Source organism: Sparus aurata, chromosome 17 (assembly GCF_900880675.1).
Source record: "Sparus aurata chromosome 17, fSpaAur1.1, whole genome shotgun sequence".
NCBI lineage: Eukaryota > Metazoa > Chordata > Actinopteri > Spariformes > Sparidae > Sparus > Sparus aurata.
Genome location: NC_044203.1, coordinates 28,234,190 through 28,260,596, shown reverse-complemented (window position 1 = coordinate 28,260,596; position 26,407 = coordinate 28,234,190). Strand labels below are relative to the sequence as shown.

At 39.1% G+C, this 26,407-nt stretch overlaps 1 protein-coding gene across 2 annotated transcripts in view; it reads left to right on the top strand.

Moving 5' to 3' along the window:
- The window catches only part of LOC115567290 (mannosyl-oligosaccharide 1,2-alpha-mannosidase IA), a 215,089-nt gene extending 213,113 nt beyond the window's left edge, over positions 1-1,976 (top strand). For both annotated transcript variants that reach the window (XM_030393699.1, XM_030393700.1), the window contains exon 12: positions 315-1,976. In XM_030393699.1, coding sequence (XP_030249559.1) covers positions 315-456 — 142 coding nt within the window. In that variant the 3' untranslated portion in view covers positions 457-1,976. The remainder of the gene's footprint in view (positions 1-314) is intronic.
- The last annotated feature ends 24,431 nt before the right edge of the window (positions 1,977-26,407 follow it).

The following is a 26,407-nucleotide window of genomic DNA, read 5'->3' as shown; positions in this document are numbered from 1 at the left end:
TCCGCTAATCATCTGACGTGAAAGATTGAAACTCCCGTGGACATTGCTTTAAAAAGACAGACGACCATAACAACAAGAATCGCGAGGCATAACATTGCTGCCGCGGAATTTAAACTTTTTCTCTGCAGATTCCTGAGGGGACTATTTATGCTAAGCTTAGCCTAACCAAGCAGCTGCTGCCTGAAACCACATTCATCTCACAGATGTGACAGCAGCATTTATCTTCTCATCCATGTTTATGAACAGACAGCAGGAGTAAAGTAATCAGTGAACCTTGATTCTGACTGTTCTGGATGTTGTTCCTGTCTGCTCAGGTATCTGTACCTGCTCTTCTCTGACGATGACCTTCTCCCGCTGGAGGACTGGGTCTTCAACACGGAAGCCCATCCGCTGCCCATCATCCGCAAGAGCTGCCTGCAGGACGAAGCAACACAGGACAAGACAGTCGCCGAATAAGATCGGACACCACCGACAACAACTGAGACAGTTACGGACACATCTGCACAGCTCATGTGCACACACAGAGTCACACAAATATCGCAAACACCAATTCAGTGCAGGTTCAGAGTCTTTTCAGGAGCGGGTTATGGACTCTCAATTCCTTTCCAGTAAAGGATGTTGTCGTATTACGCTGTGATTGTATATCCTTTTTCGCCAGGGCTAAATTCCTGCTGGCACTTCTTTTTTGTGGACAATCAAGACAAACATGACTTTCATGAAAAGAGCACCTTTTTCTTTCCTTCTTTCCTCTGTGAGGAAACCAGTATAACTTGCAGACCCAAATGTATGGGAGGAGGGTTGAACCATGGGCCATATTGTTAGAAAGACAGAGAAACGTATAGAAAACCACTTGAGTTTCGCTCTTTGATTTCGTTGTTTTGTTAATCTTTAAGTGATGAATGATTTCCTTCTATCTCGTCATTGCATTTCTTCCTTTGTGAGTACACTCTTTGACCAAAGGTTTCTTTGCATTTCTATTTTCCCTCTTTTCCAGTAATGTGTTTTTTGGTGAGATTTGACAGAAAGTTAAAAAATAATTTGCTGTAAGGAATCGAATTGTAATGAATATTGATTAATGTACAGAAACAACATGAAATGTGATTCCTCCAATCCACCTCCGAAACTAATGTTGATGTCATGTTTCTCACTGAAACAAGCTTGAATGAAACTTTTTTTTCCAGTGAGGAGGAGGAGGAGGAGGAGGAAGATGTGTCAGGACGGTGGCAGTGTCTTATCCATCCAGGGACCATTTATTAAAAGACTGATGATGTTGGGTTGTGTTTCCACTGTGCGCTTGGGGTTGTTTTGTGACCAGGACAATGATTTTCTCAGTCTCTCTCGCAGCCTTTTTTCAAATCAAAAGCTACAAATGGAGTACTGTCAGCGCTGTGGTTAAAATACACGCATACAGAAAAAAAAAGAGCGCATTCGCTAGCCGGCTCCAAATGGGTTTTCCTGTTTTCTGTTGTAGTTTTTCTTTTCTCTGCTTCACCCCGCCTTTACATGTGAGTCCATTCGGCTGCCGACACTGATGTTAAAGGCTGTAACGGAGAGCCGACGGCGCAGACGAGTTTCCATCCTTCACCACTGTTCTTTTCATCACTGCTGTCCTGCACAGTTGTGGAGCGAATGTGCTGTACATACAGATGTGAAGCGAGTGACCCCTGTATGAGCTTGTCTTGACTTTAGTTTGTGATCGTTTTTTTTTTTCTTCTTTTTTTTTTTCTAAACTTCGGTGGTTATTTTTTTTTCTGGGTTCTCTTTTGATTTGCTTCCCTCAGGTGTTTCAGTAAAAAAAAAAAAAAAAAAAAAAGAAGAAGAAAAAAAAAACTAAACAGTTCTGATTTTAAGTCTAGTTATTGCTGATATTAATTATTGTTATTACTTATTCTTACTGTTTGATTTAACTTTCATTGTTGAATATTTTTCAAATACTGATAAAAAAAGACCTGTGCAACTTTGTACATTTAAAACAATCACAGTTGTCGTGTTTTTTTTTTCTCGGTCTTGCTTGTTTACTTATTTACAAAGTCTTACATCCGGCTTTGTACACATTTTATATTTCATATTGAAACACTGTTCAAGCATTTTCAAGTGTTTTCTGGCACCTTGTGGGAAATTACATATTAAGATCCAGGACGTTTACGCTCAAAATGGTCATTTCACCTCATCACATTAAATCAGATGTTACTGTGCGATGAACAAATGCAAATTATGTTTCATTCTACCCAAAACACACAAATATTTCATGTTACAAAATGAGCCACTTCCCTTTAAGTTTAATTTCAAACAATCACTAAAACAAGAGAATTATTATGAAAGTAATGGAGTTGCAATTTCAAGGCTTGAGGAGCGGTCCACCATTACTCTCCTGCCTGTTAGGACGCACTCAGGGATCGACACTTTTTGTCTGCCATGACTGCTGCGCGCCGGAGATACAGCTACTGACATTAGTTTTTCAAAAACCTTCTTTTTAGTAAACTCTGTATACACAAGCAATGTTCTCAATGCTTGTGTTTCATGTTGTGTCGAGCCTTCCTAGTGTTTTAAAAATAGCGATTTTGATGCTAGCGTACGAGTGCCTCCGCACTCCATTGAAAATCAGCTTGCCTGAAAACTAAACTACGTTAAATCTTAAAAGTGCCTCTTTCGTCGTAATTATGCTTTTACACGAAGGTTTGACTCATATTTAGTCACAAATAAAGCCTCGGTTGCTTTTTGGTGACAGTTTCCCTTTAAGAACCCCATAAAATGTAGAGCTGCAACATTTGATTAATTATTATTCTAACATTAAATGAATGAACTACTATTTTAATAATCCGTTTAGGGGTGTTGCAGTATTGTGATATTCACATTAACCGTGATACAATAAAAATGAAATATTGTTATCGTGTTTGATACACATAGAATATTGTCTGACTAATCCAGCAAAGAAGTTTATCAGGTTGTCTTTTCACTAGGCGTTGAGCTGGATTTTTTATTTTTTGCCTTTACTAACAGGGCAGGGACTCGAACCAGGGACCATCGCTTATTTTTTGTGTTTACACTTATTTTTATGTTTATAGTATTGGTTGCAGACTCTCTCCAACTCTCTACAAGGGTCATTACTTTGCTGAGAGAGAGAGAGAAAGAGAGAGAGAAACTGAACTGCAGAAGCCCTGAGGGGCATGTGAAGATTTTTTTTTTCTTTTTTTTCTGGTGATCCATTTTCTTAGTCAGGTCTCTCCTGAACACTATGATGTAACATGAAAAGACTCGTAAATCTGAATTAGAAAATGCTTCTGCTTGATCCAACGTGCTAATAACGCACAATATTCCACCTGCGACACTGACGGCAGATTAGCGCCAATCATAACACATTTTTCGCCAAAAGAAATCCATGACAGAATAGTTACATAACCTGCTGACACAATAGATGACAGAAAAATGAAAACTCCCCTGGAAGAAAAGAAAAAATGGCCCACTAGTTCTCAAGTCATAAACACAGGAAAGAAAGCAAATCATCAGACTTGAATGGATCACCAGAAAAAGACATTTAAAAAAATGTCTGGTCAGCACCTTTCACTTTGACAGCAGACCCCAGGAATTGAACCAGTGACCTTCTGATAACAACATGCTGGCTCTACCCCTGAGCTACAGCGTCCCCTTGATAATTAAGTGGTGAAAATCTGATTTATAGTGACAGTCATAAATGTGTTAATTGTTTTGAGTCATTTTTAGGAAAAGAAAAGTCAAAATTATCTTATTCCAGCTTCTTAAACGTTGGTATTAATTAGTTTCTTTACTCCTCTGACAGAAAGTTGAACAGCTTTGTACTGTGGGCAAAACAAGACATTTGAGGCATCATCTTGGGCTTCGGGAGACATTTTCACAATTTTTCGGACAGTTTTTGGACCAAACAACTAATCCATTAATCGAGAAAATAATGGAAAATGGAAACGATCATTAGTTGCTGCCGGTATTTTGATTTGTTCAGCAGGTGGAAACAACCTGCACTGACTTGCAAAAAGGTCTCATTTGCTGCTAACATTTGTTTTGGTATTTGCCTCCAGAGAGTTCATTACAGCTTTAATTGAAGGTGGATATATCTCAGGGTTGTGGAAAGTTTCAGCAATCACGACAAGAAAATGACTAATGGGGGTTTAGCCGTTTCACCTCTCTCTAGGTGTCAGGCCAACAAAGCAAGATTTAATACCGTCCTCCCCAAATGACTCGGCTCAGCCCGATGTCACCTGCATCCTAATTTCAGTGTGACGGCTACAAGTGATTTGAAACAGAATCGGTACGAGTTATTGACATGACTGACATTTAATAGTGATTTAAAATGATGGTGCGTAAATGTCATGGATCTGGTGACATTAATCTCACCTTGAAAAAAAAATTATGCAAAAACGTGCGCGAGTTGAAATACTGAGTGCTAATGTTATCTGAATGGAGGCCTGCAGCAATGCGGGGACTGTTATTCCCTTCAGCTAAGGCATGATATTGAAAAGAAGGGTGAAAGTGAAGGGCACAATTTGTACATGTGAGCATGTCTGATCTCGCCCTGCGGACATAAATGGGAGGATCACTGTCCATTTAAATGCACCTGAGACTGATAGTGAAGGACAAACACTACAGATAATCCCCTCCCCTCTCGTTTCTTATTGCTATGCTGCTTCAAAAGTCCCTGACAGGCCGAGCAGGGCAGCACAAACTGAAATGTCTGCTGCTGTCTGACTCGGTAAAACCTCGCGTCGATGTGTAACGAAGGGGGGAAGAGCCACCGCTATCTCTCTGCCACAGTCGTCCTCCAGCTGTCCCGAGCAGGGCGGCAGTTTTATGGGGAATAACTGGCACGTCATGGAGATGTGCTTCAAATATTACTTCATTTCAAAGCATCTTCAACTCCCATCTCCTCACATTTTAAACTGCCTGTGACTCAACGAAAAAACACAGCAAAGTTGTATCTGTGTTTTCAAAATGTGACCATGATTTGCATTCACTGTAGGTTACTGTGACAGAGGTACTCTGTGATAAAAGATATAGATACAAACTAGCTTTAATACTCTAAGCGTATACAGCTCCTCCACCATAAGTGATTTAACTACATTAATTGAAACTTCTTAACCTGATAGATGACCTTTAAACTTTTACACGATAAGTCAAATGTATTTAGAGCTCAATATTACGAATCTACATTTGCGGACACCTTCTGACCCTCAATTAGATGAGGGAAAAGTTCCCCCCAAAAAAACCCTTTGACGGAGAAAAAATTGGAAGAAACCTCTGGAAGTGTCAAAACAAAAAAAAACATACATTATATACAATTAAAATGACAATATGTAGTTCAATGTCAAATCGCGTTTCGTCTGCTTTCACATCTTGTTAAATTTTCAATCAAACTTGCAGAGCTTCCTCATCGTCTGAACTTTCTGGTGCTGAAGTTTTAAATGCTTGAAAGAGTGAATACTACCTTGATTCCAGCGTCCCTACGGTGAGGTTTGAAACCCCACTGGTCATGTTTCAGAGGCAGAGCTTCTCGCCTGCCTGATATTGTTGACTTGCTCAGATTTCTTTCATCATAATTCCTTGAGTCCTTGAGTCTTTCATTCCTTTTTTTTTTTTTTAAGTGTGTTTATTATTATCCCGAATCTGCACAGGGTGTTTTACTTTGAAAGTTGACCTCAATGGGGAGCCAAAGTCACACCCCTCATGGGAACTTATTTTGGAATAATGTGTACAGTAGTTGATGGGGAGAGACAAATACCTGTTTTGAATTGTGCCATGAATTGAACATACTACGGTTCTGATTTAAAAAAGAGAATTTTTCAAGTCAATAAAGTCGCTGTTCGTTGTAAAGAAAGTGTAATATCATCAGAAAATATATCAGAAAATATTATCCTTTCTCGCACAATGCACTGTGACAAATTATAGTGTGAGAATGTGACTATGATTTACATCAATTACAGGCTATTGTTCAGATTTCGTATCTTCTTGGCACGACAGTCAAGAGTTGCTCTAGATAATCACAAAAGACAACTAAACTAATAAAGTGACGTTTTTTCCGTGACATAAGACTTATCTGACGTTAGAAAGGAAAATGCCAGTGTTGAGATAGCAGACAGCAAAGATACAGGTCGAGTCAGTCTTTTCTTTGTCTACTCCGACGACACAACAGTAAAGTGACAGGTTCAGTCCCCTTATCTTCTAGCCCGAAGCCTCCTAACACCACCTCTGGATGAAATCAAAGACTTTCTTAGATGTATTCTGGGACAGCGATGTCATCTTCACGCGGTTCTCAAATAAACAAAACAAACACATCTCACCTGAAATGTCACCGTCTGACAAGTAAGAAGTTTTAAGTTGCGGAACAACTACAAAAATAATCGGCAGGTTGGACATCTCATGCCTGCAGCGATCGTGTCACGGTTTTAAAAAAAGGTACTGATCATCTCATTTTGTGGAGTCTTCAAATTAAGTCTTAATTTTTAAACTCCTGTTCCTTCCTTCCTTCCTTCTGTTCCTTTTCTCTCTCTCTCAGGTCTTGTCAGCACACTTTCATGGTTTGTTAAACATAGTTATTTTCCTTCAGGCCTGCTTGTAAAAAGGAAGGAAAGGGAGACAATATGGCCTTTTTGCCTCGTCTTGTTAGTTTTCTTAGCTTGGCAAAGAACCTGAGTGTAATGGTGCACAAGAAGGTGTCAGTGAAGGTCTCACGGTTGGTTTTAGATTGGAGAGAAACAGAGAGATTCTTTATAGTGCAGACTATCAGCTGATAAAGCAATAGTTTGCAATAGTACAAGACAGGGATGTTTTATATACAGTCAATATAAAGCTAGCACCAGTAGCATGTTAGCTTAGCTTAACTAAAACACGTAAACAGCTAGCCTGGCTCTGGGTTTGCAAAATCTTCCCGACCTGCAACTAAAATTCACCTTGACGAAATTATATCTTAAAACGGAAATGTTAAAATGGCATGTAATGGTTCAACAGAGGATATGTGAAAGACTTCTAGGTGGTCCTGGAGTAATAATGATGATATGTTTCTAAAATCTACACTTATGGCACGATGGCAAGATAGAAAGGGTAAATAAGTGAACTTTTTCAGATTTTTGTCACTTTCAGACATACAGACAGACTGTTCTTCTTATGCACCTCTGACTTTGTGTTCTATTTGGATTCACCAGGACTGCAGACAAGGACGATTCTGCTGTTGAAAATTAGTGAAAAGACACTCAAACCACTGAGAATATCCAACAATTTGCACAGGACTAGTATTACCCGCGGAAACACCTAATAATGTGTAATAAGGCTGTAATCTTAATCCTAAATGTCTGTAAGTTGTGACTGAAAGACTCTGTCACATATTACCTACCATATTTAGCCAAACAGAAAGGTCAAGGGATATTATTAGCCCTGTATGAATCAGCATCTCTGTGACTTTGTTTGTATTTTCTTTAACATCTGTTTTCTGTGTCTGAACCATTATGAAGTTTGATGGCGGCTCACAATATGTTGAACGGAAGTCAACAGCTGTGCCGTGAAATCACCTGGAGTGACATTTAAAATGAGCAATGACAGAGAAGGTGAGCGCAACGAAAGGCCGTCTTATTCAAGTATGACCACAGAGCATCTGTTACTTGATCTTCACGAGCGGCGAATGTGCATCTACGCCTCGTAACACGTGCAGAAAGTGAGTAAGGCAACTGTAAACTATATTAATAACGTGGCTGCTAAGGAACAGACGCTCTTGCTTCTGAAACGTGGCTGTTACACGGAGCCTTGACATCATATCCAGGAGATAATATCCAGTATCCGGACCCTTCAGGGGAGTACGGGAGCATATCTTAATATATTAGGTGAGTATAAACAAGAAATTTCAGGAAACATAAAATCTTAAAATAATAAAAACATAACACTGCTCTGGGGGCATGATGCCTGGTGATTAATCCAGTTCTCACAATAGAATACAGCTATGGCTGTACATGAGACATCTTTCGGGCTATTAAAAGAAGTGTTTTGGATCATAACGAAACAGGAAGCAGGACAAATGAGGCTGTGCTGGGCCGCCACAGTCTAGGTGACTAATGTGAAACACTGATATCAGTAAATTCCAGAAAAATACAGACTCATGCAAAGGCGCCACATAAAATACAAACACGGGGTACTAATTTCCTGTCCTGTGCGAATTGGGCGTATCTCAGTTTTGACAAAGTCTCCCACCCACCTTGTTGTGATTTACCGACTTGTCACCGTAGCTTGACAGTGAACTAATGCCAAGGACAAAAAGACACGCACAATAACGTGAAAATGGAATTCCTTTTAGATATCTTTATTTGGGGGCTTATTTATGAATTCCATTTATGTTTCCGGGGGAGATGACAGCCTGAGAGCTGCTTTGGAACAAACTTAAACAGCTCAAACAGATGATGCATTCGCTTGTAGAGATGCTAAACTCAGTCAGTGTTTGGTTTCTGATAACATCCTTGACTTTGAGAAGTTTCTCGACTGGAAAAAGTAAATTACAGTGAGAGCGCTGACGGTGACATTCTTCACTTTCTTGGACGGATTGAGAACGTGGCGCATCTGATTAGCACAGAGACTGATGATTAGAAAGAACTAATCAAGGCAATATGGAAACCCATGCTGCTGTGTCCCCCGCCATCATCCAATTTAATGATTATTAAAACTTTAATGTGATTATTAACTAGATTCAGATTCAGGGAAATGATACTATTTAGTCCAACCATGCTGTCATTTAATATTCATATTCAATTACACATTCTAATTAGTCATTTGAGAAGTCTATCTTTCCAGTCAGTCATATTCTGCCGAGTGACTAAATAATTAGTCAGTACAGTTTGTTCTTCTGCGTGTGTGCTGCGGTGCCAAGTCTTAGCGTGTGCATAGTGTGTGTTTTCTGCACATAGATTCACCCACGTGTGCACTGAACAGATGCCTCGGCCCTTCAGACGGAGTACCGTGCAGCTCCAGTACGTGCTCATCTGAAACATCCTGTGCTACTCTGCGCTGCCAAACACTTGAAGGTCCGCCAGGCCGGGCCTCATCTGCTGCCCCGACACCTTGTTAGCACCCGGAAGGCAACACAACTGCATAATCAGCCGTTAATGCTTCTAAAAATAAACACGGGCAGCTTCAGGGGTCAGAAGCAGGAGAGTTGAGAATCGACAGGTATACATATATTAAAAAAGACAAAAGAAAAAAAAGAAAAGGAAAATCGTGCTGTAATTTTAGTTTGTTGTATTTTGCAGATTCATGCTCGAGGGTTTTTTCATGAAGGTCACAGCAGAGGTTTCTACACACAGCAGGCGAGAGTTGATGGAGCTGCCATTATATTATGGGCTAGGTTTAAAGGAGCAGTATGTAGGATATAGCCAGCATTTTAGTTAAAAACGTGAAATAGAAATGAGCTAACATTATCAAGAGTGGAAAAGAATTGCAAAACGATATTCGTCTTTAGGTTTGTCTTTCAACAAACACCTCTGGCTCTGTGAAAATAAATCCTCAGTACAGTTCAGTTTTCAGCCGCTGCTGATGCCCGACTCTTTCTCTCTCCTCTGACGCTTCATGCCTCTCCTGTCAATGTCTGCCGTGTTGACCGTCCCCAGAGTCCAGCTCAGAGCCTCTGTACGCCACTTCCATGTTGTATCCTGTGTCATATGAGGTTACAGTGCGGGCACAGTCCAGTGAGCTGTGATGGCCACTTAGTACATTTGCTCTTGTATCTAAAATTAATCACACAGGCTGAAAGCACAGGCTACAAGCTTCTATAAACAACTGTCTCCAAGTCTTTCCCCCTTTGAAATTAATGTTTGATTCTTTGGAGTTGATAGATAGAGTAGACAGTGTTTCCAAATATCCACCCCTACCACGCAAATACACTAAATTGGCTTGAGGACCAAATTACAGCTGGGGAGAGTCACCGTAACAGAAGTTGATGAGATGGCTTCAAAAAGTTCTTGGAAATCAAAAAACAAAAAAATGCAGATTTTGGGGAAAAAACATTTTTCTCGCTCCATGTCAAATTTAATTGGTAGTCTTTTTACAAAGTCGTCTGAACTCCCGAAGTAAACCTTAAATCATTTACTGTTAGTATGAAACATTAAAATACAATAATGTCATGCTGCCAAAATGGGGCTCCACATAATGCACAATATTGGTATGTATGTATTGTATTGGTGTGCTTATGCAGGCTATGTACCTGAAGCTCATGTAAGTCAAGTATGTAGCTGTAATGTGTCTGTTGGTAATGTAAAAAAACATTAATGGCTTAAAAAAGTACAAAATGTTGCAGTAGAATCAGTAAGACGAGTTTATGACATTAATATTTGACAACACTTGTGATACCCGCTGATAAATAGCTGTATTTTAAAGCCCTCATTGCTTATTTTGCGTCTCCGCAGTGTGATTGTTCTGTAGTTGCCCATCCTCCTTGTCAATTAAGTGTTTTAATGTTCAAAGGCTTCGAGGAGCCTCATGAGTGGAGTAATTTAACCCAGAATCCTGATGAAAGCTAATGCTAATTGTTATGGTTCCCGCTGTCATAAATATTCATTCGTCAACATCATCTAGCGTCTGTGACACACACCGCTTCCTGCTCTCTGCAGAGATTTACAGCTTTTGAAGATGCCAGCATTCTGTTAGGAGCTCGACTTTTCTAGTAACGTACGTGAAAATACTGAGATGTATAGACTTTCATCTTGTAACTGAGGTGCTGCTCTAACTGAAACTCATCAACTAACCCTGCTTGTATTGTTGGTGTGGCCCATCCTACACATTAACGTCATCCATGTGTCTTAATCGCGGTGGAGGTTAAAAATAGTAGATGGTATTCAAAGTTAGATGAGTGGATTCTTCGGAGTATCTGGCACACTGTGCCGACACAAAGGCAGTGTTGAGGTATTCAGTTTCATTTTTTTGATCCGTTGAGCCCCGTAGATGAAATGCCATTTTACTCAATTGTATTGTGATGAAAGAAGAGAGTCTCAAAACTGTTTGGATATGAAAATGATTCATACGCAGGTCGCCGTTTAGCTCAGTTGGTAGTGTGGGCGTCACATGTACGGCCTTTTTTTGCGCGTCACTTCCCCCCTCTCTCATCCTGTTTCCTTTCATATCTCAATCTGTCCTGTCAATTACAGGCCAAAAAAAAAATTATTAAGCAAAAAAAGAAAATGATTCATACTTCCCAAACACTTTTAAATCGATCCAGGAGATTGCTTCGGCTGCTCGTTACCCTTTAGGGGTAAAACGTTGCTGTCAAAGTTACATCCGCTCAAAGTGCTTGTTATTCAACAGTGACAAGCTGAGGTCTGTCTGACAACATCATGACAACGATTCCCATGGAGGCAGACCTTTTTGTTAAATACTAAGATTCTAAGATCTAAGAAGTCTCATTCAAGGTGAAGTCTCGCTCTGAAACATTGTGAGATGGGAGTTGTTGCAAGAAGACGACATTGAGTTAGAGAGTTTGGAGTTTACTTAAAGGGACTGTCAGCGAGAATCTGTTTCCAAAGTGCTGGCTGAATATTTAACCGCTTTTGAAAAACTAAATAAGGCAACCATGGCAAAACAACTCGCCTTGCAAGATTTCAGAACAAAACTTCTCCTTGAGCGAGACTTGTGTTTCTGGTTATAACAAAAAGTAATATGTCTGCCGTAATGTTGTCAAACACTTAGAGTAAAAACCTCAGCCTGTCAGTGGGAAAAACAAGTACTTTCAGCGAATGTACGTTTGACAGCTGCAGCTGCCCCACAGGATTTTATTGCAGATTTTGCAGCTGTGTCACAATCTTAGGTGATCCACAGGACCTATTTCAAAATTTGGGGTAAAAGCCCAAGCTTAAAAATATCCCTTCAAAGAGACATTTGGAGTTGGCAGTCCACACCTAAACACAAACACATCCACATCAGGTTTCTTCCAGTCACCTGAATAAAATATTGGTTTTGTGTTTCAGCAAACCACGGATATGTTCAAATTTATTCATGTCCAATGTATCATATCAACATTTCTACAATTCATATCACGTTCACATGGATATTGGTGGCCATGCGGGAATGCTGTAAAACCAGAGACCATTATAAGCGTAAAAACACTGGATACTGGGAGATGTCAGGACTTTTTTTTTAAGCCATGGCAGTGGAAACAATATGGGATATTTTTTATATGTCAGCCATGTTTGTGGCGACAGAATCATAAAATCAAAAATGTTACCTAAAGGAACATAAAGCTCCACCGTAAAGAAATGGAACATTCAACATATCTGTGATTTGCAGAAACGTACATTGTCAACACTTATTCTTGCGGTTGGGTTTCTTCCTGCAATTTTCTGCTGACCTCTGAGTTATGGTAATAGGGTACATACCATTCGAATAAACTACAGGTTAACAGAACTAGAACCTGTCACAGAAGTGTTAATACGAGGGGTTTCAGTGGGTACTATCCTGCTGCAAAACAGGTTTCAGCTGAAAAAAGTTTGAGCTGGTAAAGTTTGACAACAACTATGATTAGTAATTGCGCATATGGAAGAAAACTGTCTCACAGTGGAGCACAGGTGTGCGGCTATTTCTTTAATCATTATGTTCTAAAGGCGGAGGGATGTTTGTTTGGTTGTTTGTGTGTTTCTGAAGCCAATCTGCTGTCCTGAAACCTGCATTTATGATTTTGTCTGCTTTTGAATTATATGTGTTTTGATTCCCAAGAGATTGAGATCGTCAGAGTTTGAAAGCTGTCTAGAAACACAAAGGCTGTTTACAGGATAGTTTGTTTTTATAGACAAACAGTTGCTCACTTCACAATACTGACGAAATTGAAGTTCTCATTCATTGTTTGAAATAGCAAGATGTTTTTTTCTAGGTTTACAATCAAAATGTGATGAAACGAAGGAACGTTTCTTTCAAATTTAGTCGTGTTTTAGACGCTGGAAGCAATGACGTGTTACGTGTGTGAACAAGGACACAAACATATCCTAAATGTGACAGAGTGGTTGGACTCTGAAGCAGAAACATGTATACAGGGAGAGCAGCAAAGCCACAAAACTCAACAATCTACCTCAAATGGGAGTCCGCTCAGGCAATAAAATCCGACCATAAAAAATAAACTCAACACAATTCAAGCAAGAGCTCCAAAACAACTCTATCATTTCTGGTCCAAAAACTGGACACCTCCTCCTCGATCAATAGAGCTGACAAATTCAGAAGAGTGGTCTCAGCCAGATCTTCTCAGCCTCCTCCATATGATATCTCTTCCTCTGTTTATAGCTTGAAGTTTTATAGTTTTTCAACAGTTTTCAATAGTTTCCCTCTTTTTTTTTTATCGCATTAAAAATTCACACCTGCAAGCTGCTGAAACTACAATGTTCAACAATTCAGCACTCATCATTTCCACTAGAACAGCTGCATCCCCAACGGTGGTTCATAAAAAACATGGAAAAAGGCAATCCCTTCATTTTTATGGAGACAAACATTATCATGTCTGTCCATTTTTCCTCTGCACATCTTTACCACTGAAGGGGACCCGAATTCCTCAAGGAACGCTGAGGCCTGGCTGGCAGCGCCAGGCCACAGTGGGTATGCCCAGTGCGAGACACAGGCGACGGGCATCAGGCCAGCCCACGCTGAGCCTCCAAGCTGTCTGCACTCCCTCACTGCTGTGGCAGTATGATGAAAGAAATACATTTACATTAATCAGGTCGCCTTGCTTCTCCAAGGACTCTCCCTTCCTGTTGTCCCTCTCTCCATAAAAACAACAAAAAAAAAAACACCCAAGACGTTGCTAATTAGGCGAAGATTTTTTTTTTTTTTTTTTTGTGAGCAGAACAGATTCAAGAGCAGCTATTTTAAAGTTTGTGTCTGTTAATAGGCTGCTCTCCCAAGAAAAACAGCAACTGAAGGTTGGGTTCAGTCACAAATGGACAGAGAGAACTAGTACTGCCAGTACAGCTTTCATGGTACACTGCTGCAGGAGCTGTCCTCAGGTGTCCTCGAAACAAACGTATGACTAGACCTGCAATCACTTATTACTTTCATCATTGCTTATTGGCAGTTAAACTGGTTGTGAAACAGTCCCAACTGATAAACAGTCAGAGGAGAGAAGGTGGAAATTACTAATTGCAACTACTCAAATTATTGTAATTGAGTTATTTTTATTGGCAGGTAGTTTTGAGTAATTTGTGTTATTTAACTTGAGTGTGCGTTAGACCATGTAGTCTACTTGGTAACTTTTTAAAATCATAATTGAGTACAGAGTACAATTTGAATTAATATCCAAACCTTTCATCTGCATTTTTTAAAGCCAATAAGTCCCTCAGATCAAAAACAAGCCAATGAAAACCCTGAAATACAGACAAACACAATTCAGGCAGAAGATTTAGAGAAGCAGAAATCCCTTTGATTGAATACCTGCTATTGATAATACATTAAACATCAACGGTTAAAAAGTAACTAATGCTTTGAGAATAAGAAGACTTTTGTCGCTGTAAATAGACTCATTCCCTCATCACTACATGCATCTTGCAAGCAGAGTTGAGTTTGAAAAAAGAAAACTACAAAACAAAAATACATGATGAATGTGTTGCCTCTTTCTTTCACTAATTTTCCAAACAAAATCACACACCAGATCAAGATCGTTGAGGCGGAGTTGCTCATACCGCTTCTGTCCACAGGGGCCGCCAGAATCAACACAAAATGAAAATTCACTGTAGCCGCTTTAATGTTCTCCATTAATTGTTTGGTATTTGAAACAAATACACAAACAAACAAATAAAAATGCCTGTTGCAATTCACAAAAAGTCAACGTGACATACTGAAATGGTTTTGTTTTTTTCACCAAACCCAAAAAATATTCAGCCCACAATAAAAAAAAAAGGCAAATTCGGACATTTCAGGGCTAAAAACATCAAAAGTGTTGCACATTAGAGTCAAAAATAACTTGAGTTGTCAAAATAGTTGACAGTTCTTGCATTTGACTCATCAGTTTAGCCCTGTGGATTACAATATGCAGCTCTTCGCGGATGTTAACAGAGCTGTATTATACAGTCGTTCAGCTTTTCCACATTGTTCTCTCTTCACACTCCAGTCGTAACATTTGTGTTTGTTTAGAGATTACTGTTTCAGACGTGGGGCAACACGTTCAACATAATTGATCGCCTGTCTGCTCCGGAGCTTTCGTAATAGAACATAATCTACTAAAGCTACCAAATGAGTGGACTGAGGGGGGAGCTGGTGACTCTCAGGGGGATCATCAGCACAATAAAATACATCTACATAATGAACTTATATTGTGCACCCACCAAACAGGCATTATAGGTTTTTAATGTTGGCATAATCACTTGGTCGTTATCATCAACAGCCGGGTGTGTAACAGGGAGTTTATCCTACTTCAGATCTGAAATTACAGCTGCAGTTTTGATATTTTTCTGATTCTTTTGAACGTTTCTGGCTGACCTCTGAAACAACATGGCTATAAGCGGACCATACAGCTCGTCAATCGTGGTGGACAGAGCTCCGGTTTGTTTTTGTTTTTGACAGTATGTGATGGCTTTATAATGTAGCATTTACCCAAAAATAGCATCAAATGTTTATACGTTGTGAGACACTTATCTTTTCTACTATGTTTGGGGCGACAGAAAAAAAAAGTCAATAGTTTTAAAAATACTGGTCATGTGGATGGACGGATGTTAGATGATGAAGGAGTGGTTTGAGATGTTTTAATGGATTTTTTTTTTAAATTGTATAATTAAATGATTCGTTGATTGGCTGAAAATGATCCAAAGTTGTTGCCATGCCACACTGAGGCCCTGTCCACATGTACATTTCTTCAAACAACGCCTTTAGGACCTTTAGTAAAACTCCCTCCAAATGAAGACGGTATTTTCATTACGACAGGCAGAAATGGAGATTTTTGGAAACAATGACAAAGACACCATCGTTCATCAGTGTTTATGGCATCATTGGCAAATGTGTTCTTGGAGTATGTGTTATGATATTGGAGTATTAGAGTTTGTATGGCGATGGAATGGATATTTTTTTGTTAAAATGTTATATTTAGAAAGACACAAAAGGACATAGATAACACCTTTCCAGAAATAAGAGACAAAAACAGCCGCTCACAAAGTTTTGCTGAAAAACTATCCAGGAAGATTTGTGAAGAGCTGCTGATTATCTAATTCCTGCCTCCTTCATAGTATTTTCTAAGTAAGCAACCAACTGGAGTATACAATCTGCTTTCTGGTGCATGCCCAGTGTACATGAATAACAATGGGACATCCCTTTTGTGTTCAGGTGTGCTGTGTGGAAGGAGATTATTTTTTAAATTGAGCAAAAAGAATCGTGTGGATGAAGTTCTTTTTTAAAACCCTGTTTCCAAGAGATACCCATGTTCATGTTTGACTGGGCCTTAGATGCAGGTGGTAGGGTTGCTCCTGATGGAGCAGTGGTAAAAGCTCAACAGAGTCTGAGAAGACTCTAGACAATATTAGACATACTGGTTACAAGTGGCATTTGCCTTTCTTTTCTTGTTTTACTGTTTCTGGTCACTGCCTGAATTCAATGTGACAAAAGTTGCTGTTTTCCGCCAAGAAGGAAACTAAAGTATAAACCTTCAAGTTGTCAAGGAGCCAGTGCCCGATAATCAACAGACTTTGAAAGCAGTATTGAATTAAAATTGGAGGGTATGCACAGAAAACCTTCAAACCAGGCAGTTAATTGCAGGCAGACACTTATAGTAATACTGAAGGCGTATCAAAATCTTAGCCAGATGGTAATTATCAGACTTAGAGTGCAGTTGACTGACACCTTGGCTCTGTTGGTCTATAGATGTGATTGAAGTCCTCAGTGTGTTTCAAACATGTTCTCAGTCAGACTGACGGGAGACCAGCTGGTTGTGTCTCCAAACACAAACAGGGTTTAATCATCGATCAGACCATTAGAGAGAGAGGAGTGATCCAATCTTTGTGTCCACTCGAACTGAAGCACATTTCAAAATGAAATGACAAACAGAAGGACCATCTATACATGCCTCATTGACTCGTGATGGCCCATCCTGTTACATTACATCACTCTGTAGACACTGATGTCCTGTGCTCTGTTAGATATTACAGTTTGCAGTTTTGGATCTAATACAGGAACAATGACATCATGTTTGTTTCAAAGATGCCATCTGCAGCAAAGTCAGCAGAGTCATTGTGTTTTCCTAGAAATGTTTTCAAAGCCTAAAGGCCAGGTCTAACACAGGGAATAATATTTTTGAAATTGCCAAAAATAATCTAAAAGTAAATATTTACATTTAAATAAGCAATCTGAACTGATGGAACAAAAGTAGTTAAATTACTGGTTATCCTTCATTTATCTGACCTATTTTCACCTACTTGATGTTGTCAAAGTCTCTTTCCCACTGATTTGAGTGCCATCTAATGACCCACTAACCTCCACCCAAAGGTAGAGATTCAGGTCAGTAGTGCAGGTGGCATGGCAGGAAACACAAGAGGGCCACATTATTTGATTGGGAAACAGACTCTGAAACAACAGACAGGATCAAAGTTGTGATTAAAAAGTTTGGGTGCCATGCTCAACTGAGACAGATATCCAAGATCAGGCCACTCCTTTCCTCTGCAGACTTCTAAAAAGGTCATCCGTGCTGTTATCTCTTCCAGACTCGACTACTGAAATGCAATTTATTCTGGGATTAGCAAGCATGATATCTAAAGACTGCAGTTGATCCAAAACGCTGCTGCCAGGCTTTTTAACACGTACCAAGAGAAGTTACCAAATTACACCAACCTGTACTGCTGTTCACCTGTCACTATTGAGGTTTGGGATTGATTTTAAGATTTTACTGCTCATTTTCTAGCCCTTGAATGGTCTGGCTCCTGCCTATTTTGTGTGATTTCCTTACTCCCTGTGAGCCTGATCACTACTTTCACTATCGAGGCTCCTCAGTTATGGATTTCAGCAAAGCCAATTCACTATTTTCTGTTTAATCTTTTCTTAACAATCATTTTATCCTGGCTGCAACCTGCAATGTTTTCTCTGAATCTGCTTTTGACCATGAAATATTTATTTCAACTGGATATCCAGAAAACACAGAAGCTGTATGCAAACGTGAAAAGCAAATTATCTGCACATGAGCAGCACATAATCACTTTTACTTTACTCTTTTATGGTCCTTGATGTTTCAGTGTTCCTTTATCTGTTGAATTTTCCACACTTTAGCCTCCATACTGTTGATTTTCTATGAAGCACTTGATGAATATTCCATACCTGAAGGTCATAAACGGATGTGCAGTAGAACATAATATCTACAGAGAACTGCATTAATGCAGCAGCACAAACAATACACACAAGTCTCATTATCCATGTTGTCTGCAGAGAGCCTGCAATGACACTCCAAGTTCATATTTCTCCTGAAGGAAAGCAACAACCTGATTGTTTACTCTGAATCAGGAAATAAAATTATTTTGATGTCTATCAGCCCACACTCACATCTTGCTAATTGCCCATGAAGTCATTTCCATAAATAATAGCTCCTGTTTATTACAGAGGTCCCATCTGTCACACAGGAGTAATCAAATGAGCACAGCGACTCTGAGTTATGGCACTCACACAGGGTTCATATTTGAATACTACATCACAGAAGCAAATAAAGTGCAGGCTGCAGCTCATAACACTCCTGTCCTCTCATGAGGTAAAGTTTGCGCACAGCTCAGGCTTTAATCAAACATTTAGGTAGACAGTAAGAATAAGAGTTTCCTGCTACTCCACTTTGGCCCAGACTGTAATGCCTCATTCAATATTTGATGCATTGCCTAATTATTTAAACAGACATTCATGGTCCTCAGAGAATGAAGCCTGCTGTGGTCCGCTGCATTTTCTTCTTGGGCGTGGCTAAGTCAATTTGTTTTTCTTGTCCTGTAAAACATCTTAATATTTACTGAATGTGTGTGGAGTGGGATAAAGTGTGTACAGATGTACATGAAGGGTGGTTTTAAGTGAAAACTTGTGGATGATTGTCACCTCTCAACATGAACTATATTGTCTTTGGTGATCCCTTAATCCCTCTCTGGTGCCATCATCAGATCAAAAGTTTAATTTGACCACTACTTCGATTGATGACAAAATAGCTTTCACATTCACGGCATCCCATGAGAATCAGCTGTACTTTGGATTTAATGCTCATTAGAACATGTGCTAACACACTAAACTAAGATGGTGACAATAATAAATGTTGTGCATGCTAAACACTTTTTAATTATTGACTTGACTTGTCTAGAGCAGCTAGCGTGGCTTTAGGCTCTTTACTAGATGTTCCAATGTTCAATGTTAACTTCATGAGTAGCATAAAAACAACGGTAGTTGTTACTCTGTTCGGTAAAATGTTGGATATTACAGGTCTGTACAGGTATGACAGAGATAAGAACTAGCATATTTAGCATGACTAACATCACAGTTTTCAACCACCTCTGATTGCACAGACCTGGACCAACATGGCAAGACAGAATGTTTGACTCCCTGACTCCCTTGATGCTAAAACAAATTGAAGTGTACTTGAAGGTCTCACATGGCCATGTAATGACAATAAAGGCATTTCAATTTTCTTAAAAGGGTGCCTTGGACTTTTCTTTTGATTTTTATGTCCTCGTGTATCCCTGTCTAAAAGGCACCTTTTACAAACTCAATTTGTGTCCAGGAAGCACTGCTATCCTTACACTTTATGAAAGCAAGACAGATTGTTTAGATAAATATGCCAATACTCTCTCTATGTCCACTGCACGCCCTTACAGCAAAATGCCATTGCATATTATCTCAGCTGAACATTATGATTTACTAACACCACTACATAGCATTAGCACTGAGGTACCAAAAATAACATTTCCAGGGTGGCTTGATATGGACAGTCTCAGAGATGATATTTAGCAGAGTCAATTAGGCAATTAAATGCTCCATTTGACTGCTGACCATAATGAACCCCACTGTTTTCTGCTTCAGTGCCTACTGTGTCTCTCTAATCTTTATAGAGTGTTTGATTTAATATCGGTGCCCCGACAAATGGCGGTTCTCACTATTGCAGAGTTCACTAAACTTTCAAGTTGAGTCAGTCAGAGGGAGTGAGTGCAAATAGACCATTACTATTTGCACTCACTCCCTCTCACTGAGGAAAAACATTTAAAAGCAATGATGTCGGGAACAGTCATGAGTGTTCTGAGTGACTGAAAACATAATCAAAAACTTGGATTAAATTTGTATTCTAATCACATTTAAACGTATAGCTCTGTTTATAATAGTCTTTGATTTTACCCTCAAAGTAAGTAGAATTAAAAATGACTGCTTGTAAATTCAACAACTTGTACAGTTATTGCAGTTTCCTTGGTATTACTAGTTTTAATATTTCAACAAAAGCTCACTCTTTCATCTATTTACAAGATGTGTCTGAGCCTTGATGGCTTGATAATGGATTTCTCTCTAGCTTGTGTTTTCATATATTACACCCTCGCCTACTGTACTATCATCTAGGCAGCTAACAGCATCATGTCATAGAACCCAAGAGACCCCACCAGCAACCAAACATTTCATTACAGTATGGTGTGTACAATTTGGTTGCTGGTGGGGTCTCTTGGGTTCTATGACATGATGCTGTTAGCTGCCTAATTGAGCTTAAGACTCATGACGTGGGGAGTTTCACTTCTGATGAGAAGCCGCCTTGGGCCGAGAGACACTTAATTATATGTGGATAAACAAATCAAATTCTAATACTGTTCCCTGATGATAAGCACTTAGCAATTTAGCTACTGAAGTGACTTTTGGGGTGCCAACAGGTATGAGAATGTGGGACTGAAAAGTTAGTTCCACAGAAAGTGGCTCTCTGGCACGGCTAGCTTCACCTGCAGTCAAGTGTTCAATAATTATTTTTTAGATTCTCATGAATCACAGGGGTCAGAAGTGCAGTGTGGAGATGTGGAGGCTGGGGGAAGTAATTTTGTATCAGCTTAATACTTACTTCTAGGAGCATTATTTATACATGGGAACATCAGCAGATTCTCATCAAATCAACCATTTTAAATCTTAAAAACCCTAAAAAACAGATAAGAAATTCTTTACTTCCCTAAGGTTTACTTAAACTGAATCAGAGGTGTTTGAATTATGACGTATAACATATTGATAAACAAAAAAATCAATGATAAAACCATGTGTTCTGACAAAAAACACAATATAAATCGTATTGTTAAAAATAATTATTAGGGCTGGACATTTCAAGCAAAACAAAAAAAATTCTGCTCTATAAACACCGAAAACTTTTCAAGGATGATTAGATTTTTTCAAAGATCTGCTATTTGTATGTACTGTAGCATGGCAGCATGACTGACACGAACCTGACACTGACCTTGTGTTGAAGAGACTGTGGGCTACACAAATTTTACCGTAAGCCTGGAAATAATGTGATTCTACTAAGGTTTATAATAATGCAACACCTGGCAGTAACACTTTATTTCCAGGTGTGGGTAAAACAAGGGAAAAACACGACGGAAAATATATTTTCAGCCTATGAGCGATTTCACTATCTCTCATTTATCGACTCAAAAATCATGACCCATCACCGATAATTATCAGTCAATTGATCAACCAAATGAAGCTCAACTGTCAGACAAACTAGTTTAACTGTACTTAATGGCATGATTAGTGTTCAACCTGGTTTCTGCCATCATTGGTCCACATTTCATTGAGTCATTCTACTTCTGTTTTGGAAATATTAGTAGTTGATAGGGCTGTATGATATTGGAATAACAGGTCTTGCAATGTTTTGGTTTCCTTCAATTTATATTGTGATATGAAAAAAACAAGAATTTTCAGCTGAATAGAAGTGCTAAGTTGATTTACTTAACATTACACATCCTGTGATGTCACCGCTGCACAGGCCACATTGCAATATTGATGCTGAAACAACATATTATGCAGGTCCAGATGGGGACATGAAGACAGGCACTTGGTGGTGCTAATTCACCAGATGAGTGCCATTAAACCATTGTAGGTCAAAAGGTGGCAACAAAATGATCTAAAGAGCACCCGTCAAACATGAAATGATAGAGACAGTTCTGATGTTGTTGTCTGCTGCCATTTTTGGTCTCTTCAGCGAAATAGAAGATAAAGTTTAAATCACATGCATCATTTGCATAATGACTTATTTACAAAGTCTGTTTTGATTGCACTTTGTTACATTTTGTTGTTAAAGTTTTACCAGCGTTTTTCAAATTTGTCATTTACTCCAAACAGGATTTCATGGGTTTTTGTATTTATTTTTATGAAATATGCATTAAAACAGTTGGATGGAAATGCACTTGCATTCCGTCTTGCATGAAGATGTAGAAACAGCATTTGAGCACTTAAGGCAACAAGCCCCTGCAGGCACACAACAATCTATACTGTGTCCGCTGTCAGTGTAGTCTCAGAAAATGATGATTTACAGTGTTTGATGAGCACACAAAGAGACACACAAATAGTGGGGTTTCAGACTTGTTACAGTCTGAACATGTGAGTGAGCAGTGTGGCAGTTCAGTTAACTGGAAGACAAAAAGCTCTGAATGGGCAATCGAGTTGAAAGTTAATGTTCGTGTTGATATTGTTTTCTTCTTGGCTGTTGCAGACTGGTGGCAGTTTTAACCCTGACGTGCCATCAGTCACCTGTGATAGTGTGGAGATTGCTGCCGTGTGAGTGTATTGGCTCAGAAGAAAGAGTGAAGGCAACACGACTCCTTCATCACAATAATGATAGAGACCTAACTCAGGATGAAAAAAAGATCAGGCATGAAGGATTGAGTCTACACTCCCACACTGTAATCATCCCAAAGGGTGTTTACCTTCACCACAAGGATCAATAACTCAATCCCTACTGGTCTGTGAAAGGATGAAACAATGATTAATAATGTCGTTTGAAAACATTTGTGTCCAATGCAGGTGGACTGAGTTTCCTCCCACTGTGCATTCCTTAATTAATCTCTTTCCACTTGTTTTTCCTGTTTCCTGTCTTCTGGCACTGTCCTCATTTCACTTGTTTTCTCCCATGTGACTCTTTTAAAACTGAATATTTTTTATAGATAATTGGTAAATGACTAGATTTTATGAGGATTAGTCATAACACTTGTTGCTGTCAGTCAGTCAGCTTGATTTTGGCTTCTTGCTGTTGTTGATTGTTTAGTTGGTTTTTGACATATTGCTTTTGTTGGTTGGTTGTTTGGCGATTGCTATTCGTTCTTGATTGGGTATTGTTGTTCGTTGATAGTCGATGCTGTTCAGCAAGTCTGTGTTGTTGAATGTTTTTTGTCTGGTCATTTTGGTTTTGGATTGATGCTATTGTCAGTTGGCTGTTTGGTGGTTGCTATTTGTTGTTGGTTGGGTATTGTTGTTTGTTTTTGGTGGTTAATGATGTTTGTTAGTTGGATGTTGTTGGTTGGTTGGTTGATTTTCGGTTCATTGCTATTGTTGGTTGGTTGTTTGGTGGTTGCCATTTGTTGCTGGTTGGACCTTATTTTGTTAATGTATATGATGTTTTTTTTAGCCTCAATGTAGTTGTTGGTTGGTCAGTTGGTTGGTTGTTACTTGGTTTCTGTTTTTTGTTGTTTTGTTGTTTTTGGTTTGTTTGTTTTGTTGATTGGTGTTTCACTAAATCACTGCAATCGCTAATTTGGCTATTAATTTGTTTATCCAATCATATTCCTGATTAACTGACTCATTGTTTTATAAAAAAAAAAAGAAGTCTGAAAATGGTAGAAAGTGTCAATCACGGTGCCTTGGAAATGCTTCTTTGCTTCAAATTTCCTTTTGGTTTCGTATCTGATATTGAATTTATGAAGGAGAAACAGCGGGGGACACTTGAGAAGCTGGAACATGCAAATATTTGGCATTTTTGCTGGAAAACTCACAATTATAAAAAATGGATGCAGATCAAAGCAAAGAATAATGAGCAACACATGGGTAATCTGTTCTCTTGTTACAAAGCTCTGATTTCTTTTGGACATTTAACTTCTGTGAAAAAAAATAAAGCTGAAAGAGGAAAGAGAGCCAACACCACAACTTCAGCATCAAGGGATGAGATGAAAGAAGTCCACCAGGAGCAGCTGCATTGTGCATTTTGCTTTTTGATTTCATGATTTATTCTACTTCCTTTTCCTCTCCTCCTACATTTTGCTCTTTTACTCGAATGCCTAGTTCCCCAACATTATTCACCAATTTTGCCTTTTGTTTTGTTTTTTTATAAAATGTGTTGTCCTTGAATTGTCCTGAATTCTTCAGTTTTCTGTCAATGAGGCAACAAAGGTTATATCAGATGTATTCAAAAATAAATCTATTGGGTTTTTTATGCTGATCACAAAATCCTGCACCCCTCTGTGATGTCTTCAACAGGTCAAAACCCCCACATTTTCAAATTAGAATTATGTAAAACAGGAAATAATAACAATGCCTCACTTTTGAGAAGCTGGAATCAGCAAATGTTTGGCATTTCACTTTATAAATCACTTCAGTAATGATCCCTTGATTATCACACAGTAACTGTTCGACTTTTCTGTCACTTAATCAACAAATTGTTGCAGCTTACTGACCACAGTCTTGGTTGCACCTGAAGAGTATAGTCTTTCCTTTAAGGGTAGGCATTCATAGTGGAGGTGCTTCTATACAAGAAAGTAAAAATTGATGTGAAGACTTAAAAAATGAATGCCTATTCTGAGACAGGACCTAGTGGTGGTGTAGGTCAATGCTGACAGCAAGCTACAGCTGCCATCTGTGCGGTTAGTGCATTGACTGTTGCAAATAACCACATCTTGCAGAGACTGTCCAGTGGTCAAACTCTTGCGCATGAAGCAAGAACATTGTTTTTGACTGACAGGCCTCAGAAAAATGATCATACAGCCATTTAAATGCAACAGGCAGCAGTCTCCTTGTGTAATTAGCTGTCATAACAGATGGATTGTGAATGCCTGCCAGAGTTGGTGGTCTGCAGATGAATGTATCTGCTCCTCTAATGGTTCATGGTTGTTCGCTTTGTGGATCAGCCTCACAGCTTTGAGACACACGATAAGAACAAGGACGGCACAAGCTCAATCTGTTAGCGATATCTGTGCACAAGAGCTACACCCTGTTTGTCTTTCCCCTGAAATCTAACTACAAAAAAGGGTGGAAGAAAACCTAAATGTCAATAAAGTTTCAAGATAAAACCCTTTAAAGTCTGGAATTGTTTGGTCAGTACAGTTAAATATAAAGTGCTGAGTGCGTTTTCCTTACGGGCACTGAAGAACCATGACTCAGGCATTGTTGAGACTTTTTTTCAATTTAATGACATACTATTTTATGGCTAGCATCCTCTTACAGCTGTTTCTTCTGCTCATGATTGATTTTGGTATTTTAAAAGCCTTGCAGCAGTTGTAATGTTGTCACCTCCATCAATTACAATAAACAAGTGAGCATTTCAGTGCATCAGTTCTGACAAAGTTCCCTCATCTGTCTTTGCTAATCTGTACAACTTGTCTGCCATTCAACGTAGCCACTGTTTCATCTGGTCTGTGACAGGAGTGCAGAAGCTGCACTTAAGCAGTGGGTTATTGGGAAGCAGCAGACGAGCTGCCATTTTCCATCACCCAGCCCACATCACAAGGCATTCACGGTGTCATTTAGAATTTAGAGCGTACACATTCAGCGTCGACATCTCGACAGAAGACAGCTTGTCGGATTAAAAACTGCATTCCTTCCAATTAAGAGGTGAATAAAGAATGCATGATTGATTGGCGGAGGCTCAGTGAGTAATGTCCCGACTTCAATTTGCAACACTGCACAGGACTTAATCATCTTTTTCAGTGCTTATCTCAAGTATTGGCTCCATTCTTCACACCGTCATTAAATACGATAAATTATATCAGCCTGTACCTCACAGGTTGCCCAGACTTCAGTCAACAGAACTTAATAATCTTATGAGGTGTGGAGAAGATAAGGAACGACTTTATACCATCTTTGTATTGGTTTCTGAAGTATAGGGCCGTAAATTAATTAATATTTTCATCACTGATTTATCCCTTAATTATTTCCTTAGATAATTCCAACAATCATTTAGTCAATCAAATGGTAAAAAATAGTGTAAAATGTCCATAAGGTAGCATGCTGATAGGGTCGAAGGAGATCTAAAATTCAAAGGCATTAGGGAGGCATGTAAAGACGTAAAGAAAATAAAGTTTAGCATGATGCAGGAACTGGCTGTCGTAACGCGTTGCCAGACAACAAAGTAAGAAGATTAAAAAAGTCTAGATGTGTGGACACAGTCAACATGGGTTTGACTGGTACTAGTAGTATTCCAGCTAAAGTTAACCTCAAGGGCTATAATGTTGATTGGCAGGAATATCAGCTGCTTCCGTGATGCCTCTCTTAATAG